Source organism: Spea bombifrons, chromosome 4, assembly GCF_027358695.1.
Source record: "Spea bombifrons isolate aSpeBom1 chromosome 4, aSpeBom1.2.pri, whole genome shotgun sequence".
NCBI classification, from domain to species: Eukaryota; Metazoa; Chordata; class Amphibia; order Anura; family Pelobatidae; genus Spea; species Spea bombifrons.
This window is the reverse complement of record NC_071090.1, coordinates 105520649-105535400: the sequence shown is the minus strand read 5'-3', so window position 1 is coordinate 105535400 and position 14752 is coordinate 105520649. Positions and strand designations below refer to the sequence as shown.

Here is a 14752-nt window from a genome sequence, read left to right as displayed (position 1 = left end):
TTTATTTTTGCCTTTAGATTTAGAAAAAGTGGGAAAAGATTTTAAAAAAAATCCCTGCAGCTCTTCTTTTTTCTTTATATATATATATAGCCTGGGTAAAATATTGTGAAGGTAGCCATTTTTTTTATTCTGTCGGCCACTATTCCCAAATGCCGTAGGAAGTGATGAAGCTTTCCTCCATGTGAGAAGTGGTCCTGGTGTCTGAGTAACGCTTTCCTGGCACAGGACAGACACAGAAATTCCTTGTGTGTACAAGCGATACTTCATATCCTGCTATTCACTCTCTCCTTCTGTTTGTCCCCTTTGAACCAGACATATTTCTCGTACATAGGCGGAGGGTGTATAATAAATCGGTGCTTGCTTCATGATTTCACGCACTGCCGATATAGCGAGGCCATTTGGACGGCAGGTCTTCTGAACAAATTCCAGGGGGCTATAAAACAGTATGATGTATGCAAATTTTTAATTTGGTTGGAAAACTGATATTTCTGCTTCCATTATGTGTAATTGTATGAATTGGCAATTCAAATTACAGATCATGAGCTAGTGTAGCTTTCTGCTGTTTCGTTAGACATCATTGTGACTTGCAGGGCTGTAGAACCCTGCGATATCCTCATTCCCAGCAAACATTCCGAGCTCCTGGAAGGACATCAAAGGACAGAGGCACATGGGATTTTATAGAGGGACTGTCCCTCCTATATAGGGGCACTTGGGAGATGTGTGTTTATACTCACCTAGAGCTGCCGCTTCTGAGCAGCTTGTGTCTTGTTCGGAGCACTGTGTATATTTTGTCCGGTCTCGTGTTACTTTGCCTGCTCTTTGTGGCGCAGTCTAAGTGCCGGGCACCGTCTGTCTTCTACCTGTGCTTTGTACAGAAGGTTATTGAGTTAAGCTCACTGCTTATCTCTCTCATTCACCGCCTGGGGATTAGATTGCTGCGGCTTCGGTATCCACACGTTCTGCCAGCGGGTGGCCTGTGCGAGGTGCATGCGGCAAGAGTGTTACGTGCTAAACTCTAATTACCCCCTTCTGTGTTCTCTCCATACTAAGAGAAGGTAGGTAGGGAGGAGAAAAGATTAACCCTCTAGAACGGCACAAAAGCTGGCCACATACAAGGTACATGTTTAGGTAAACTAAACATGGAGACGGGTATTCAGAGCTGGGTACCCCACACATGAAACACGCGTTCACTCCAGCTGCCATTCATTCGGTGTCTTTAGGACGTACACAAGGAATTGACCTTTCCGATCCTAAAGCAGGACAAAGACCCCACAGGCTGGATCTAAATGACAAATTCAGAAAAGTTTGAAAACCTGGTCGCTTCGAAGAGATTTAACGGCAAAGCAGTGCGCGGGTAACATGCAGACTGGCATGTGCGTGTAGCATTTCACCATTCTGCCTTCTCAATGGGGATTGCCCAGTTTTTTAGATGGTGGTACAGGCGTGTGTCAGTGGGGTAGCGAGTAATGTGTGCTTAGTGGGTAGCTGTTATATGAAGCAGTGAGCTGGAAAAGTGAACCATGTTTCAAAAGTTTTCCATGGGTTACTTCCTGGTTCCTTTGCCGCTGTATCTTCTTTCTTCGCAGCACTTCAGCGTCTCTTGGTATCTCCTCCGGCGACATCAGATGCCCAACGCAGAAAGCCACGTATTGTTGAAAATAAGGCCGCGTTTTGGAGCCATTGCGGCTTCTGTATGGGACGTCATGGGACATGATTGCGTCACACGTTATGTTGTTTGAGACATCATCTCTGGAGTGTTCCGAGCTCCAGGAGGCTTGCAGGTCGCAAGGGCAGAGGTAGCAGAAGGCCAGAGGACCTGGGGTAGGTGAGGTAAGGCATACTAACATTTTAAACACTTTTAGGATAAAGCATTTCGTATACGATATGACTGCATGTATTTCTTCCAAGTGGGCTGTACAGGAGTCGCGATCCACTGTCACAGAACGCAATAACCGCCAGGCGGGACACCATACATGTTCTAGTGATTCCGCTCTAGAATGCGTACGTGAAACTGAATACACCTGATGTAAAGCCTGTTATCTACATCTCTTTAAACGATGGGTCCTCTTTCAGGACCAAGAGAGACCCGGATTTTTTTTCTCCATTCCAAATCATGCTGACTCAATCTATAACTCCTGTTGTGAACAACATTAAACACGTCAACATATTTGAGAGTTCCTCTCGGTGTCTTGCAGGTTTAGTCGGTGCCGTAGGAGACATCATTAAATATATATTTGTTTCCAGGTTTGGATGAAGTGGAGGGAGGGATTTCTCTTATCAGTCAGGACAGACCGGACCCCTGTCCCTTATCTACAGCCCCACACTTCCTCTGTCCATGGAGAGAAGGAAATGTCTGCCCCCCCCAGTCTCCTCTATCCTCCCTCCCCATTGTAGACGAACGCCACCTCCTACTCTCGTTATGCGGGTTGTAGATTTGCGCAGTCGTCGAAGGAAAAACTTTCCAAAGCCTTAGAAGTTGGGATCAAAGACTGCCCATCTAACCGTCATCCTCATCTCCCCCTTTCCCGCGCCATTGCGGATTAGGACGCGTTGTCGAGGCGTGTGCGGGGTATGACATGGGTAAGTTCGGGGCATTTTCGCCCCGGTACCATCTTATGACTGTTGTAACAGTGTTGTCACACGTATCTAGTTATTGGAAATATTCGTTCTATCCATTCGTCTGTTCATCTATCGTTCCAGACGATGTTACAGATTCCCAGGTTTGTGTTGGTGTTGTGTATTTCTCTGTTTATGCCACGATGTAGCCTACACTTATGGGCAGCAGGGCTGGATATACCGCGGGGCTTTAATAGCATTAACTATTTAACATATTAACATACAAACACGAATAATGCTTCGGTTTACATGCACTGGGTAATACACCTCTGTATGGGTAAGATGCCGAATCGTTTTTCTTTTGGCACAGATAGAGACGTGTTTATTACCAGGTGGATAAAGTGGCTCGTGGAGACTCGTGTGTATGTATAAGATATGTATTGCTTTGCATATGTACATGTATGTGTGCTCATGTTGTGTAACGTATGTGGTTGGTAAAAATCAGAATGTCGGTGAGGTCAGAGCGAGCGGTGTCCTAAACGTTTTATTCTTCGAGAAATGGAGAAGTCCCGGAGGAAGTGTCACTTGTGCACAGCATTCAGCACTGTAGGCCAAGTTGTTTCTGTACATTCCGTGATTTCATGAACGCACAGGGGCCGACAAGCACTATTCACAGACCGACTACATATTGTTAAAGGGTCGACATGCACGAACAAAGCATTTCCACATAAACACTGCACTCACGTACAGATGCAGTGACACTGCACACACCCTGTACATACGCAAGCCTCCATATTCACTGCACAATCACGTTTCCAGACAGGCAGTGTTACTGCAGTTTTGTTTGATTGCAGTTTTAGTGTGTTTAAAAAAAATAATGTGTGCAATGAGCATTACACAGCCCACCTCATTGTAAAGATATGAATGATTCTGATGTGGTATTGGGGTCTGGCTCATCACTGGTGGGTTTAGGCATGACTGGTAAACATGATAAATACTCTAATGGATATATATATATATAGACAAAATGTATATCCTTTACACGTCCTTTATTGAAGCAAGCGATTCCCAAATTAGACAGATTTTATTTAGTTGTATGATGATCTCCTATTAGATGTAGAATCTATCTGTGCACAATAACTGAAATAAATAATCTGTGCACAATAATTAAATAAATAATATGTACACAATAATTAAATAATCTGTGCACAATAACTGAAATAAATAATCTGTGCACAATAATTAAATAAATAATCTGTACACAATAACTGAAATAAATAATCTGTGGACAATAATTAATTAAATAATATGTACACAATAATTTAATAATCTGCGCACAATAACTGAAATAAATAATCTGTGCACAATAATTAAATAAATAATATGTACACAATAATTAAATAACCTGCGCACAATAACTGAAATAAATAATCTGTGGACAATAATTAAATAATCTGTGCACAATAATTAAATAAATAATATGTACACAATAATTAAATAATCTGCGCACAATAATTAAATAAATAATATGTACACAATAATTAAATAATCTGCGCACAATAACTGAAATAAACAACCTGTGCACAATAATTAATAAATAACCTGTGCACAATAATTAATAAATAACCTGCGCACAATAATTAATTAAATAACCTGCGCACAATAATTTAAACGCGTGGCTTTTGGCTGTTGCTGGTGGTTTAGAATCTCCAGTGAGTTTTGGACAAGGTAGATGATTTGGTTGTGGTAACAGATTGCGAGATTAGATGAAAACCAATTGGCATTTACAGACTGCCCATTTTCAGATTTTGCATGTATTTCCGGATCACATTTTCCTTTTGTTGTGTTAAATGATTGACATATTTTTTAGTTCTAACTATTCCTACTGTAAACAGATATATAACACGGAAACACGGAGTGTGCCGACAGATCGGACCCATTCGGCCGTCTAGTCGGCTCGTTTTCTCCTGCTGTAAATTTGGGTCAATATTTCTATCCCATGAATGTTTAAGTCCCCTCATTGTATTACCCTCTACCGCTTCTGATGGGAGGCTGTTCCATTCATCTACCACCCTCTCAGTAAATATACTAGTATTTAAAAACAAATAATTTGTACAAAATTTGTACTGTCCACATATGAAAGCACCGCTGTCACTGCTGCTTATTACTCTGTTCTGTGATTATTTACTTGGACTCCATTCCATTACATTTATTTTTTTTTTCTACCCATCTGGCTTGTTTTATTTATTTATAAAAAAAGCACATTTGATATAAAGTTTGCCCTATATATATAATATCATAACTAAACCTGCTCGCCCTGTAAGGTTTTGTTTTTTATTTATTTGGGATATATTTATTATTTGATGGTATACCCAAACATTTGATGATCTGCCCAGCGCTGTAAGGTTAATTAAGCTTAGATACCCAGTGCAGATAACCTGGTATATTTCATGATAAAATACATTATGTTAAACCTGATATAAGGCCGTCTGTGTCTGCGCAATAAATCGTAACAAGAATGCGATCACTCGCTTATCAATTAGTTCTGAGTTAGGTTGGCACTAGTGGCCCGTGGCTCACTGTTTTAACTTGTGCCACGTGGCTACAGCGCATGTGCAATACGTGCCTTGCGGCCATACACAGGCAAAGCATGACTGTCTGCTTTTAATGTCATGTGGCATTGTACAGCGCTACATAAAACAATAAATAATAATAAATTGGGTCAAGAATGAAAACCTCTCTATTCAATTCCTTCTAGGGGTTATCGGCGTTGTTAGGACTATCACTATAGACTTGTTACTTTAATAGCTTCCACGCCTAGGAGTAGAAGAATGTTCAAACCGGACTGCAAATTGCCTCCTATCTGCCGTCACATTCTATGCTCCAAATTCCAAAAGAAAAAGAAAGAAACATCACCCAGTGACTTGACATAGAAATCCACACCGGTCTCTGTAAGCGTGAATTTACTTTCATGCTTTTCGAATGTCCTACTGCAGCTCCCCTCTTCCTCCGCCACGGTCCGGCCATTATTACCACTGATCGGCTGCTTTAAGCCAGTCCCGGGGCATTTCAATATGGCTGCCGGGGTGCTGTGACCGTATGCACGCGGAACATGCCGTGCGATTAATAACGTAGAGGAGTGCGCACGTGAAGTGTACGCGGCCAACCTTATCCCCATCCAGATACAAGGATGGTGAATACACAGGAGTCAAGGTTACACTCCGCATGGATAATATTTAACACAAGCTTTCAGGACACTGAGGTCTCTTCTTCACACATGTTTGAAGAAGGGCCCCCCATGCTATGCTTGTGTTAAATTCTAGTGATCCAGTTAGCCATTTTTTTTAAATCCGCTTTTGTGACTTCTTTATTAGAAAAGTACCGTAACTGATATAGTGTATTATATTATATTATATATAATATTACATATTATATATGTGTATTATAACACAGTGATTGCTTTCTCAAACCGAGGATGGCGTAAGACTTAAAACTTTAGTAAGTTAACCAATAAATCCAAGTACTAACTTACTATTCAGTGCGTTGAAGCTGGCTGCAGCGTTAATGAAATCAGCCACTGAACTGGGCAGGATCGTCCCGTGCGTTACGTTATCGGCTGTGCAGCGCGTTTCAACCACATTTAAAGGGAAGAAATATTATTTTTAGTTTAAGTTATGGTGTGGTTTAATGTGGGTGTAGGTGTCACGTTTGTTCCTTATTGTTACGTTACTTTATCTGACATGGGGGGGGTATTTGGGTGTATGCTGGGTATCACTGTCTAGAAACATCAGAACATATTATTATTTATTGTTTTATATAGCGCTTTCAAACTCTGTAGCGCTGTACAGTGGGTAGACAGGACACAACAAGTAGTAAATGACATAACAGTTTGACTTACAGAGAGAACAGGTGAGGAGGGCGCTGATCAAACGAGCTTACAATCTATTTCTATGAATTAAGTTGTGTAAATAAAATACATTCTTTATTTAGTCCAGCTACAGACCCATCTCTTGGGGGTCCTCTGCTGTGATTTCTATTTCTCATACTCTGGAATGCCTTTCCCTGACCCGACTCCCCCCTGGCTTCAACCGGACACAGAGTCACATAAAAGGCCTCAGTGAAGCGCTCCACCATTGCTACGCCTCTAGCCACATTCCCTAAAACAAAGGTGTCCCTCTGGCAATTTGTAATGTAGGCGGCATGTTAAGCTGTAACACGTATGTGAACTTGCCCCTAATTGCGGTGAGTATGTACGGCACCGGTCTGTAAAGCTCCTGCTCCTACAGTATGCTTTTATCCTCTTTGCATACTAGTCCCAAAATACACTGTGATAGCTTTAGGTTTGTTCATATTCTACCACATAATAAACTCACCTTTAAGTGTCCAAAAAGAATACGCGAGTACTGATAAGGTGTAGATCAGGACTTTAATCTCGTCTGATTCCTCTGCAGAAGCTCGGCGTCCTCATGTGTCCATCTGATCACAAAGAGTCACAAAGCAACTGCACCGATGTCAGGATGCAGGGAAAGGAAAGCCCTTCAGAGAGACTACCGCCTGCGAACGGCACCACGGCCCTTATGCCCAGCTCTTCCCCCGAAACCCCCACAGAAGAAAAGCGGGCACCTGTGGGGACGCAAGACATTCCCGCACATGTACCCGTCATCAGCCTGGGGCACAGCAGGGTGACCCTGCGCCCTGAACTCACTGCCTTGCACCCAGTACCCTCCCTGATGCTTGCACTGCCTGGAATGCGAGCGCCTTTATTCCCTCCGCAGTACCACCCTCATCCCTTCCTGCCAAGGTAAGCAATTACACAAACCACAGCTTCATCCCAGCCTTAGCTTCACCGGAGCCTTTTTATCTGATTGCTTGCATTGTGCATGCGGTCACACTATTCCCGAAGGGTCACGTAACACCCGCCGTGCTGGGACATCAGACTGAACCTTTAACCAACACACTTGCCTCTTAAATGGCGCACCCAGCATCCACCTCCTTCTTATTTTCTCAGTTTGAACTATTATTGATCTGCTTTATAACAGGAGGACATGGTTCCATTGTATCCTAGATTCTGTAAATTTACCTAGTAGGTTTATGATGTTTGATTTTACGATAAGCGCTGGTATTTAGTAAATAGCTGAAATGAATATATTTTATTCTACTGTTTTCCCTGCTTTCGTTTTTACAGTCCATATTTACACGCAACCGGGTTGATCCCTATCTTTTCTGGACGCTTCAAGAGACGAAGCCCCCAAAATATCATGGAGCCACCTTTCATAGGTATGAAAATAAGCAAAATTAAGATTCTTCCTATTCATCTGCGCTTAAAAAAAATGTTGGTTTTTTTGGTTTGTTAAAAAACATATATTTTAATATTTAGAAAAATAGCGTAATGTGCGAGTTTTAGCGGCGACATCCATTGGGTGCCCCGTACATTGCCTGTAAACCACCGGTCTGTCTGTGAGGAGCTGTGCATTGTTTTAAGTTTGTTACGCTGTAGATCTGTACAAGATAATCCGGGGTGGCAGGCTGTGGGGCGGTTAAATTAAGGAAGATGTGGGTTGGGTGGATTGGCACATTCTGTTATCTATCAATCTTGTTTTCCACGCCGAAGCCTGCGAAGTGTAATACATGAAAGCAAAGCAGTGGTTAGAGGGAGAGGAGTGCGGGGAGTCTGAGGGCACTGAGCCGGGAGCTCTCAGTGAAGGAGCAGCATTGGGATGTGAAGCCGACTTTTTAAATGTGTCAAAGAAAAGTAGATTATGACAGCAGGACTCTATAAATGGACGCATGTCTTTTTTCAGCCTAACTATGTAACTATGTAGCGCAGTCACCTCCACTATAGCATAACCAAGCCTAACCAGCAAGAAGTAGCTTGGGAATTTCTAGATGAATCTCTGCAGTTTGGTTTTATAACCATTATTATAGTACAGGAGCACATTCTCACACTCTCACATTCATTCTTCCGCTTAGTACAGTTAGGGCAGAGTAAGAGCCCCGGCCAGCGATACAAGGGCAAATCCCGAGGTGTCTAGGTGTAAGTGTTCAAAGTCTTGTTATGCTGCGTGTGAATGTTAGTGTATTAGTGTCAGAGTACGAGTGTGTGTGTTTGGGTGCATGTGAGTGTGTGTGTGTAGTGTTGAGCGTCTGGTTGTGTATTTGTGTAAGTGTCTGTATGTATGTATGTTTGTGTGGTTATCTGTGTGCATTTGTGTTAGTGTGTTTAGGCATGTAAGTGTGAGTGTCTGAGTGTGCACCTGTTACTGTGTGCTAGTGTTGAATGTCTACTTGTATTAGTGTCTGGATGTGTGTGTTAATGTATTAGTGTGTGTGCATTTACATTAGTGTTGAGTGTGCGTGTAAGTGTGAGTGTTCCTCCCAAGGCAGTCTCTGTAACATCTTAACATCCCAACATTTTGTAAAAACAGCTTTAATTCAGACAGTTCCCAAAGACCAGCCAGGAAGGACAGTCCAAAACCTAGCCTTCTGCTGCTGATATCCATTCACCTATCTGAGAGAAGGATATATAACCATTTCAGGGGTCCCTGCAGGCAAAGACCAGTGAGAAGAAGTGGAGAGGTTAGAGGAGAGGTTACTGAGAGGTGGAGGCGTTTGGGACAACTATACTGGGCAGTAAAAGGAACGGCTATACAGATATAGAGGGAGGTTATATTGGATGTTAACGGATTCTGAAAAGACTATATTGAACAGTAGCAACGGTGAAATAATATTAATGGCACGGTGTTAACACAATATCTTACTGTTCTAGTGCGGCAGCCTCAAAAAGTTGCCCGCCGCGTCTTCACAAACAGTCGGGAACGATGGAGACAGCAGAACGTGAACGGAGCCTTTGCTGAACTACGCAAACTGATCCCCACGCACCCCCCGGACAAGAAGCTGAGCAAGAACGAAATCTTGCGTCTAGCCATGAGATACATCACCTTCCTGGTTACTCTGCTCGGTGACCAGCACAGCCCTCCTCCCAAACAATCCCCTGCAATAAAGAGACTGTCACCCCCTGTACGGGATCTTCCTCCGAAGGGGAGGGAGAGCCCCACATTCAGGATTCATGGCGTGAAGGATGAACAGAAATGCCTGGCTTATGGGGAAACGGCATCTCCAATGTCTGGAAGCTGCGGGGACAGCGTGGAAAGTGAAGAGGATGATGTGGAGAGACGGAGCGTTTCACCTCTCCATAGCACTCCGAGGACTATGATTATGTCAGAGGCCGAAGGTAGTCGGTGAGGGTTGGGGTGCCAGGGAAAAAGAGCAAAAAATGGGGGTACCAGTCCCAATAGGGATATGAACCCACATCTCATTTCCCTGTATGAGTTAACCAAACCTCCCTTTTAAGCAAGGGAATAAGCTGTAAATAATGCTCATTTAGTCCTAAAAAAACCCAGTAAGAATTAAAGATCTAGGATTAAACATGGCTTGATGATTCCCATGCGAGCAATACGAAAAACGACCATAGTGTATAGAACTATCTCTCAATTTGCAGTATCCTATAGTAGCTCCAGGCCTCGGGGGCCACAACCAGGACAGATTTTCCGGATAGCCAAGCAGGAGCACGGCAGCTTCAGTCAAAATCCTTGGAACGGAATACATCGCTTGTGTTTAAAGGAAGGGTTTACAAAAACCCTGGTCTGTTTGTGGCCTGGAGTTCCACAGTCTTGCTATAGGCGATATTTCACATAATATATATATATATACTGCTGCACTAGATTTTCAGTGCGCACTCCACACAATGCACAGTTTTTTAGTGTGCACTCCACACAGTGCATTGTGTAACCGGGTTGTCAGTATAAATGTTTCCATAAGGTGAATTAAGTGGAGTACAATGTACACGTTTGTAACACCGCCCTCCATACTAGAACATTAACCCGCACCAAGTTTTCTGACACAGCAGGACTGGATACAAATATTTCAAAGCTACCACCTATGACATGACGCCAGAATATTGCACCAATTCCCATAATACATAGCAACGCATGGGTTTCGGAGTGCTGCATCTTCCATAACAGACGTGCGGACTGGATATAACTGGATTGCGAAGCAGTGAGGCGCTGTTTTATGCTGGGTATGTGTTTTAACTATCGGAACCAAGATGACTTGATGGGTCCTGGTGGTTGAAAATAATGTGTAAAATAAACAATAAAAAACAGAACGTACAGCTGTGTACTTGCCATGAATCCTAAAATAATCAAGCTGGCTACTAAAATGATCAGCGTGGTGTCTGAGTTCTACATAGCCGTTACCATCCTTACCGTAAGGTCTAAAAAGGGCCGACACATCTGGGTGATTTATAAAGGTACTACTAGCACGTGATACAATGCCTGTCTGATGCTTGCAGCATAAAGATCTATGTAAAAACATAATTACTAGCCCTTCTCCGCAGCTCCGTTGCAGATGCAAAACTGTCACTTCAGATGTCTTGGCTAATTCTAGTGTATACCGTATTGGCTCGGATATAGGCCGCCCCGTATATAGGCTGCACCATAAAAGTTTGGTGCTTTTTTAAAGAAAAAGTTTTTTTCTTTAAAAAAGCACCAAAAAAACATGCTGCCACTCTGTCCCCCCCCCGAGATATGCTGCCACTCTCCTCCCCCCCGAGATATGCTGCTGCTGTCCTCCCCCCCCGAGATATGCTGCCACTGTCCCCCTCCCAAGATATGCTGCCACTGTCCTCCTCCTCCCCCCCCGATATATGCTGCCACTCTGCCCCCCCCCCGACTTACCAGAGCAGACTCCCAGGTGTCTTGCGGGGCCGGCGTATTGCGTAGGTGTCCCCCGCCGGCCCCGCAAGACACCCGGGAGTCTGCTCTGGTAAGTCTTGGGGGCAGAGCTAAAACGCATCGTGCAGACGGTCACCGGCCGCGGCGATGCGGGTAAACAACCTCCGCTGCCGGAGGCTGTTTACCCGCATCGCCGCAGCCGGTGACCATCCACACGATGCGCTTAGACAACCTCCCGTGCCGGCACCCCCCTGTGGAAAGTGCTGGCAGGGGAGGCTGTCTGAGCGTATCAGAGAGTAGGATGCAGGTCCCCTGCACCGCTGCGGGGGATCTGTATCCTAACCGTGCTGCCTGCCCGGCGCCCGACCCCGAATATAGGCCGCACCCCCACTTTAAAGACTTAACGTGGGGGAAAAAAGTGCGGCCTATATTCGAGCCAATACGGTATATATATATATATATATATATATATATATATATATAGTATGGTACTGATATATATTTATATATATATATTATATATATATAATGCATACATAAGTATTTTGCCAGACTTTGCACCTACAACACCTTTACAAATCAAACTTCATACTTGCTAAACGTTCTATGGCATGTGTTGCCTGATTCCATTGTTATCCTTTTTCTACCATCACTTTACTATTTATTTAGTTATTAAGATGTAGAAAGTTCGGCTCCACTAACATTTTGGTTGCCGTACGAGTATCAGGTTACAAAGATAGTGGAGCGCACAACCTAAAAAAAAGCATAAAAGGCCTAAAAATTCTAAATCTCGGCTCGCTGCTAGAATAATAATGAGCAATAGGTACACAAAGCAAAGCAAGGACTCAGCGCATGCCCAATGAATACCATTAAAAAACACCTAAGGCATAAATATTGGGGATTCTGTCACAGGATTTTGGGGTACTTTGACGTAGGGGCCGGCTAAGCAATATCTGGCCATATAGAGTGTGTCGGAATCTCCAATATTTATGCGCTGAATTCTTGCTTTGTTTTGTGTAATTCTTCTCGTGCCCAATTAATATTTAACCTCAGACTTTTCTGTACACGGCCTGCAACAGCAAACAAACTAGACTTGGCTTATGTTTTAAAGAAAAACAAAATGTGCCACCTGTATAGCCCAAGGATATCAAAAATCATCAAACGCATTAACTATTCAAGAAAAAATATATCTGCTACCGATATACAGGATCAAGTCCAAGTCTCTTTCACCTTGTAGAGAAGTTTCTTATACCATCCGCTTGGAGGGTCATCAATAAGCCACATTGCAGACAATCTACTTGCTTTTATATGTTTTATTCTATTTATAGTTTATAAACTGTAGTTCCGTTTATATATATATCTATTTAAATAATGTAGTCGTCATGGCAGCTGAGAACCGTATTCACTTACTTCCTGTTAATGCTATACAACTTAACGTGCAATCCAGCAGTAAATCCCACACACCCTCGTCGCTCGATCTCTATTTACTGTATATATATAACACACAGCGACGCCTAAAACATATCTAGCGGGATTTAAATATAGCAAGGGAAAACATGTATACAAACCAAATCACCTGCTGTGTGACATCCCAATGCAGCTGTATATGCAAAAAAGAGGTCATTTGCATGCCAAGACTTGTGATTAGACCGCAAAAGGAGGAATTTATACGCTTCTCGATGATTCTACCATAATGTAAACTACTAATGTGTACTCCAAACGCATGCAAACACCGGTCAGACGAGACGACCTCTTTAGTAAATGTAACATAGCCTTTTAATTTGCCCCCCTATTCATGCCAGAATTACCCCATTTGTATTATTTAATCCGCTTTTCATGTTTATATGTAAACTGCCGACCGGTATTTAGAATAAATGCACTGGTGAACAAAGTTGCCCTAATATAACTTTTACAAGTTATAAGTTACAAGTTGTAGAACTAAGACACGCGATTTCCACCAGAAAAAAACATATTTGCTTTAAGATTAAAAATATGTAAGTTTACTGATGTCATGATTACAACATAACCCGTCAACAAAAATAGTGGACTCCATATGCTTTAACAAGGAGCATCGTGACCGCTGCATATATAACAAGCTAAAAGGGGTGTGGGGTGCCTTGTTGTAGGGCAGCCATATTGGTCTTTTTGTTCCAGGAAACATCATTTTTAGCGTGTTGCTGACGTCCACTCTTGTGGTTAATAAAAGAAACAATAAATACACGGTTTTTTTTTTAAATAAAGAAAGATACAAAGAAAAATAGTTAAAAAATAAATAAAAATGTGGTAACATGTAAAATAAAAAAAGTCCTAAAATTAGAGCTGTACCTTCAAAAAATCCTGGCACTTGAAATACCCATGGGGTGTCTAGTTTTCAAAAATGTATAATTTAATTACTTAAACCCAACAAGCATATACCACTGGCTGTATGTTCATACCTGAATTACAATGTGTGTGAAAAATACACACACACAAAAAGAGCACAAACTTTGACAAAGGATTTGAAATACCTTGGGCATTCTAGTTTTCAAACATGGTTTTATGGCATGTCCCAAATAGGACATGGAGGCAGAATGACCACATGTCAAAATTCCACTTTGAAAAACTGCATTGTTCGTGTTCCGAATGTGGCCTTTTAACCCCAAACAAACCAACAAACCCATGCATTGCTGCTTATGCTGTACTTAGGAGAAGTTGCTGAACACATATTAGGGTTTTGTTTGGCAGTGAACACATACCAGGAGCTGTAAATTTATACCTAAATCAGAATGTGTCTGAAAAAAACAAACATAAACCACGGCAAACTTTGACAAAGGCTGGTGCTAACATATGTGGAAAGGGTTAACATACTTGCATTAGAAATACCCTTAGGTGTCTAGTTTTTAAATATATATGGATTGATGGGTAAAATTAATGGGCCTGCTTTAAAGACGTCCCAAATAAGACATGGACACATTATGAGACATTAGATATGATCAAAATAATTATATCTAAAAGAAGCCCTTCTTGTCCTGAAAAAAAAATATAACTTGTGTAGGTACACTAAATGAGAGAGAAGAAAATTACAGCTAAACACGAACACCGCAGAAATGTTAAAACAGCCATTGTCACAAATTGTACAAAAATATAAAAAACAGCTCTGACCATAAAGGGTTAAGTAATCGATTTCCTTCTGTGAATACATACATTCCACATGCTGAAGGAGGGCAGCACTATAAGTGGTGGCCAGAAACATGTAAAAAATGTTGCCCCATACAAAGTATAGAACTTCTAGTTATTTCCATGTCCGCCACCTTTATTCCTTGTCTGCCGGAATGGTCTTGGTTAGACCTGTTTAATTTAATCATGAAAGATGCTCCCATAGACTTGGGTAGTCAGATACTGATCGTGGCGAACTTCATAGTACAAAAGAACTTGGGAACTTATTAGAGGGAGTTCTCACTTGCTTAATTCAAGGATGGTTTAGT

General features: G+C 42.2%; 1 protein-coding gene across 1 annotated transcript; it reads left to right on the top strand.

Moving 5' to 3' along the window:
- The first annotated feature begins 2451 nt into the window (after positions 1–2451).
- LYL1 (LYL1 basic helix-loop-helix family member) lies at positions 2452–9937 on the top strand. Its single transcript, XM_053464692.1, has 4 exons — positions 2452–2580; positions 7008–7357; positions 7742–7833; positions 9323–9937. Exons 1-4 carry the CDS (start codon positions 2572–2574, stop codon positions 9796–9798), a joined length of 927 nt encoding a protein of 308 aa, XP_053320667.1. The 5' UTR covers positions 2452–2571; the 3' UTR covers positions 9799–9937.
- The last annotated feature ends 4815 nt before the right edge of the window (positions 9938–14752 follow it).